The following is a 6,629-nucleotide window of genomic DNA, read 5'->3' on the forward strand; positions in this document are numbered from 1 at the left end:
ATGTACAGCGCGAAAGAGCGGTGCCACCTGGCAGCGGTTGGGCTGGATTGCGCTGGTGAAAACATTGTATAAATTCAATTGAATTTAATATATCTTAAGATGTATTATATACTTAACTTCAGCTGGTAAACTCAATAACTACAGGCCCAGCCCTAGTGACTGTTCAGTCCAGCCTTTACTGTTTCTAGACTTTGTGGAAACACCGAATATAAAGTATATTGATCGTTGCCTTGTCCTAGAAAACGGCAGTAGGTATCCACGCACCACCTAAGGGAGTCAAGTTGAGTATGGTGCTGCATGTACTCTAATAAACTACTAATTTTTTTTTTTTTCCAACAACAGTTAATGCGGTAGGGAAAAAAGCTATATAATGTTGGTGCTTTATTTGGCAAATTCTTATATAAAAAAATATATTCCATTGGAAATCAGAATTATCAAATCAGGTAAACACTTTTTTTTACAATTATTGCAATGCATACACTTTAACTTGGCAAACATTTATCAATCAGTTAACTCTATATATTAAAATCTGAAGATATCAGAGGTGAGATAGCATGAAGACATACATTTGAAAGCCATCAAGTTTCCAGAAGCTGCTTTTCTCTTTTCCTTTTTTTTTTATTAATGATTATGCAGGTGAGCTTTTCAGGTCAAGGCTTCCAAGTTTCCAACCAGGGCATGCTTGGGCAGCCAATCATAAATTTATATCACACTCCGGTAGGGAGTACTCAGTCAACCGAAACACTTGAATATAATGCACAACTCATTAATACTCTTGAGTCCAAGTCTGTTGATAGTTTTCAATCAGACTCAGAACAAGAGCATTTTGGCAGAAAACAACAACAGTGTGTTTGTTAGAGCTTAGTACTAATACTGAAATTTGTCATTAATCAAACCATAGTTCATTTGTTTATGTGAGAATGGCTGTTCATATGTATGGTAGTACTGAATACTGTATTATTTAAATACTATACACACCATTAATTTAAAAAACTATTCCTATTTTTAATAACTTTTAAATATGTGACCTTCATTGTTACACAAATTAATCCTGTTAATTGAGAATTCAGGTAGTTTTGGTACATGTAATGCAGCACCCAAGAAAGCAGTTTCCTTGGCTACTGCAGAGAAAAAATACTAAATATCAGCTTCCCCACTCCTTCCATCATTGTCCTTTCCTATTGCCTCTTATGACACCTAAGTAATGCATGGCATGCATCATAAAATGCTCACATTCCAAATATCTATAAATACTACAGATTACTCATGACTTGACTTCCACATACTATAGTTCTTCAATCATGTGAAGTGTGTTCAGATGATTTTTTTTGCAAAAACTAGTAAGCTCATAGCACATTTGTGTACAGTTCTTTCATGTGCTGGTATACGAGAGGAATGGGGAAGAGATTAAGGCATGGGATTCTGCTTCTGTTCCCAGTGAGACAAGGTTAGTCTGGCTTTATACTAGATTCTGTGATTATTGAAAAAATAATAGAAACATACTGTGCATAAGTGAACAGTGCATGATTTACCATGTGGCTCAAATTTTCCCTTTCTCTGGCCTTTGTTTTAGGCAAAATAAAGGAAATGGGATTGGGATGAAAAAAAAATTGGTACAAAAGCTCTGGTGTACCAGAATAGAGTATTGTAGTTAAGGTAGAGAGACAGTAGAACTACATGGTTATGAAAGATAAATGAAAGTTAAACATGAGAGAACAATGGACAAACTAAGGGAGCTAACCTCTGTATACAAACCAATGCATACATTGCAGATAAGATATTTTCCTCACCTCTTACTAAGTGAGAATGAAGCACTATGAATGCAAACACATAAATGAACAGCAGCAGTTATTTCTTACATTCTCATCTACAAGCAAGCAATGCCAATGACACTTTAGATGTAGCAGAAATTTTTGTTTTAATAGTTTTGCATCAATTTGAAATATTTAATTAAATAACAGTTGCTGAAACTGTAGCTTATTAAGTCTCAGTCCATTTCATCTGTGGGTTTCCATTTCTCGCAGACCTTCATTCATGAGTAGTAAACCTTTATAGTCCACTGCACAAATATATTTTTTACATTCTTAACTCAACTAAATTACCAAAAAAAGAAAGTATATTAAATTAAATTTGATAATTTTGCAGCCAGTTCAGTTCAGAAAAATTTAAAGTCAATGGAAAACCCACACCATAGAAAAGAGGAAAACAAAACTTACATAATCAATTTACATGATTTCCTTACAATATACAAATAAATTTCTCAAAACCCAACATCATGTACAAATTTTCCTTTTCTCATTACACAAAACCCACACTATAATAAATAAAATTATTCAACGATTTCACAAATCCTTTTGCAGAAATATTAGAAAAGCAAGCTATATTACATATAAGTTGGTGTAAGTACACTTTAAAATATTTCATGTATTTACAAGAAAACTTTTCCATGAATGGTTGTCACCTATGAAAAATGACAACACAGCCAATAGATAAATTTGCTGTACATCTTTTTTTTAAATGTTAAATGAAGTGTAAGGAAAAGTTTCAGGATGATAAGAATAGCACACTCAAAGAACACTTATGTAGCTCTCAACTTTGCAAGGGATTGTTCTAATTCATCATCTGAGAGGACTCTGGATTTACTTGTATCCCCTAATGCATCTGCCCTTGCTGATGGTGCTCCTGCCACCTGAAAATGCAATGAGACATTTGAATGACAACTGTGATTACCAGTCAGCCATTTCCTATCTATCCATATATCTAAATGAGATTCCACCTTACAGTGAAGTAGCCCAGAAAAAGACATCACATCTTTTATATTTATCTATCTATCAATTGGTGTGTGTGTGTGTGTGTGTGTGTGTGTGTGTGTGTGTGTGTGTGTGTGTGTGTATTTACCTAGTTTTATCTAGTTGTATTATACAGGGCATGAACCAAAGCTCATTTTGTCCCATCTTCATAACCATATTTATCCAGTTTCTCTTTAAACATGTGTACACTGTTTGTCACAACCACCTCTTCCTTCAAATCATTCCAAATTTCAATAGTTTTATACAGGAAGCTGCATTTCTTAATGTTGCTCAAACATCCAGTCTTCTTTATTTTCTTTCCATCTCCCCTTGTCTGTCTCTCTCTCCTTCCTCCATCTGTGGTACCAAGTCATTTCTGTCTATTCTTCCTATATTGTTAACTAATTTGTACATTGTTATATGGTTTCCTCTTTCTCTTCTCTTTTGTAGTGTTGGTAAACCCATCTCTTCAAGTCTTTCTTCATAGCTTAAGTCTTTCAATTCTGGTACCATCTTGATCACTATCCTCTGTATTCTTTCCACTTTCCGTATATCTTTTTTTTTATGTGGAGCCCAAATTACTGCTGTGTATTCTAATTTAGGATGTATCATGTTTATTATAATTTTCTTCATCATTTCTTTATCTAAATAGTGTGTGTGTGTGTGTGTGTGCAGATACAGGGTCTCCTGTACCTTTTCCCCATCAACCCTATCAGCTATCTTTTCTATTGTACAATGAATACCATATCAATATAATTCCAACCAAACCAGAGTGTGCATCCCCAACAATTAAATTTCAAAATAAAGTCAAACATGAGCATTCATTCATCAGTCTTACCTTTGATCCAATTTCGATGCCAATTTCATCTAAAACTTGATTCACAATGGCATCACTTTCTTCTTCATCTCCACTTTCATTTAGTATATCATCAAGGGTATCATTCACTGAAAAGATAAATATAGTAAATACAAAAACTAGAGAACTGATACATATGTTATGATTATGAAATCAAAGAATGTTGTGATTAATTGCATGGACTTACTAAGTTCATCAGTCATATCCAATTTTGCAGAGGCTTGCTCAAACTCTTTCATATTCTTGGCAATATCCTCCGGCTTCATGATCTTGTTCATGTTAACCATGGTCTTTGTTGCTGTACCCATAGCACCTGCCAATTTGACATTTGCCTGCATGCCCTTTTGTTGAGCTGCCACAGATGATATCTGAAAAGCAAAAACAAAGCATGTTTCAAACTTCTGAATCTAACCTTATATATTAACAAGTTATATATGTATAACTGTAACAAAATCAATAGTAAGAATGCCAAAGGGTGCCTAGCACAAACCAAATTTCTTTCAAGACAAATTTCTTTTCAAGGGAAAAAGTTCAATTTATAATGTGTTCACTTATTTCTTGGAACACACACACACACACACACACACACACACGGTGAATACTACTTACTAGCACGATGGTGACATCCTTGCCTTGCTCTTGTCACAAAGGATTTTACTAATGAGCAAGAAGTCACTATTCTACTTGAACAAACAAGGGAGAGTGTATGTGTGGGTGAAAGATATTCATCAGATTATATCATGAACTCAACGTTCTCACTGGGAGATTACGGTTGGCAATCACAAATCCAGCATATGATTAACATCATAGGTGTATTTCAGACACACACACACACATTTATTCAGCCTTACCCAAATTCCAAAATATGAATAATTATTCTTTAAACTTATATTAATTATTCTCCAATCACCACATTATGTAGTTAGGAATTTTAACCTTACTTTACAACAAATGTTTACTAACCCTGCTATTTGCAGCATAGGTTCTTGCTTTCTGCTTTCTGATGTTAACGAGCTGTTTGGCAAGAACTGCCACAGCTTCTTTGTTGCCTGGAGATTTTGCCAGTCTTTTTATATCATTTTCTAGTTTTTTCTCTTCTCTTTCCAGTTCTCTTCTATCCCGCTCCACATCTCGGCCAACTCTGCGTAGCTGCCGTTCATTGGCCTTCATTTGGTCTGAAAATTATTTACAGTTCATTTAACTAATTTACAAATGATTTAAGCAATAAAAAAAATCTTTACAAGAATTTTCAAACAGTAACCTCATATATGTCAAAATAAGCCACAATATCCTTAAATAATGAATGAACATAATTTCCACTTATTACAAAATTCACATTTTGATAAGATACACAATGTCTTTTCCTGTAATAAGAGATTACCCTCACAACCCTATTTTATTTGCAATTTTGTGCTTTCATATCATAGATGAGAAATGGGTAGTGTCTTAACTATAATGCTGAAGTATAAATCATAAACCACATACCACATAGTCTAACTTAAAATTTGCCACATTTCCACCCAGAATCCAAAGCATGAATGGCATTGCTAAGCTAAATTTGTACCAGTAGTGTTAGTTTCATAATCTTCTATGTGACAATATAGACATGGTTAGTAGATTGTTATGTGGTGTAACATTTGGTTTAGAAATAACATTCATCATCATAGCCAGTCATGCCACGGCTGACCTTCCCTCACACCATCTAAGACTAGCAGATTTATGCTAAAATTAAATCAGGTAAATATCTTGACTCTTTTCTTCCACCATTTCATATGTAAAATTTACAGAAAAGTAAATGTGAGAGGAAAGTATAAATAAAAGGCTGGGGAGGGGAATCTCAATAATAATACAAATCATAATTTCATAATTCTATCCTCCCCGGTAGCTGTTCTGAGGCAGGAGTAATTGTTTCCTCACCTCAAATGGCCAAACTTTGAATAGAAATTTACCACAGACCTGCAACTTCTTTCCTACTTTTATCACTACTGGAATAAACTATTGTTCGTTTTGGTTACCAGTGGCCTTATTGTACACAATATACAATTTCAAGTGCATATTAAGCCTCTAGGAAAGTTTTCAATTACTTTCTGTTTGGTATAACCACCTATCTACTTAGCCATCGTGGGGTTCCTCATCTAGCAAGAACATTCAGGTAAGAACAGGTAAGGTAAAAAATGCACCATTACCACATTACCCAAAATGCATTACTACATTATTGAAAGAATCTCATAGGTAACTAGCAACAAAGCTCATTGGGAAATCATCTTGGAATTACCTCTGGGTGAGGGTTTCTTGAACATTGTCTCCGAGTGTTGGGCAGTGTTGTGATGCAAAGCGATCGTGACAGTGAATCAGACCCTGCTGCCGTACTGTACCTGTCACCACTCCTTCCACGACTGTGACATGATGGGAGTAGTGAAGAAATATGCTATGCCCAATTCATATAGTATATTTTATGTTCATTTTACAATTGCACCAATGTAACCTCCACTGTTCTTTCATTTCGATTTTTTTTTCATCGCTCAGGTAAGTAGCGGGACTTCAACTAAGAACTGTTTTGTAGTTTATACAAACGTGAATTTGAGTATCTGTGTGGGTGGTTTATGGACTGTGTAAAATTTCCGGTAAACACACATAAACAGATTGTATTATGGTACTTTTCTTCTTTTTCTACGGTCATTTGGTATTCCTATTTATCGGGAGATGATTTATACACAGTCTACTAACCAGCCTTGTTGTATGATCAAAGGAATAGATAAGAATACTGTAAAAAAAAAAAAAAAAAAAAGTATCCTCTGTTTTCAAACCGCCTTAAATTCGTTTATTCATCACTATAACAACAGTGGCTGAATTTCGGTAGATACCTTGCAAAAATCGTCAAATTCTACGGATTTTTATTTCTCTTGTCTGTGGACCATCCCCGCGTCAAGGTAACAATCTCACCAAACCAACCAACCAACCTACGGATTGTTTACTAAGCCGAA

At 34.7% G+C, this 6,629-nt stretch overlaps 1 protein-coding gene across 1 annotated transcript; it reads right to left on the bottom strand.

The window, feature by feature from the left end:
* Positions 1-368: 368 nt before the first annotated feature.
* On the bottom strand, positions 369-6,308 carry LOC135089989 (charged multivesicular body protein 2b-like). Its single transcript, XM_063986180.1, has 5 exons — positions 5,921-6,308; positions 4,609-4,820; positions 3,833-4,013; positions 3,628-3,734; positions 369-2,689 (listed from the first exon to the last, which is right to left on the bottom strand). The coding sequence occupies exons 1-5, from the start codon at positions 5,943-5,945 to the stop codon at positions 2,579-2,581; spliced, it is 636 nt and encodes a 211-aa protein (XP_063842250.1). The 5' UTR covers positions 5,946-6,308; the 3' UTR covers positions 369-2,578.
* Between the last annotated feature and the right edge of the window lie 321 nt (positions 6,309-6,629).

The sequence above is a fragment of the Scylla paramamosain genome, chromosome 3 (genome assembly GCF_035594125.1).
Source record: "Scylla paramamosain isolate STU-SP2022 chromosome 3, ASM3559412v1, whole genome shotgun sequence".
NCBI classification, from domain to species: Eukaryota; Metazoa; Arthropoda; class Malacostraca; order Decapoda; family Portunidae; genus Scylla; species Scylla paramamosain.

What these genes read in the sequence shown, in the direction of transcription:
- LOC135089989 (XM_063986180.1), bottom strand. Translation starts at nt 5,945, where the DNA reads ATGTTCAAGAAACCCTCACCCAGAG. An exon ending in CAAGAAACCCTCACCCAGAG is followed by an intron (nt 4,821 to 5,920) that starts GTAATTCCAAGA and finishes AATAATTTTCAG; the next exon opens with ACCAAATGAAGGCCAATGAA. An exon ending in CCTATGCTGCAAATAGCAGG is followed by an intron (nt 4,014 to 4,608) that starts GTTAGTAAACAT and finishes TTTGCTTTTCAG; the next exon opens with ATATCATCTGTGGCAGCTCA.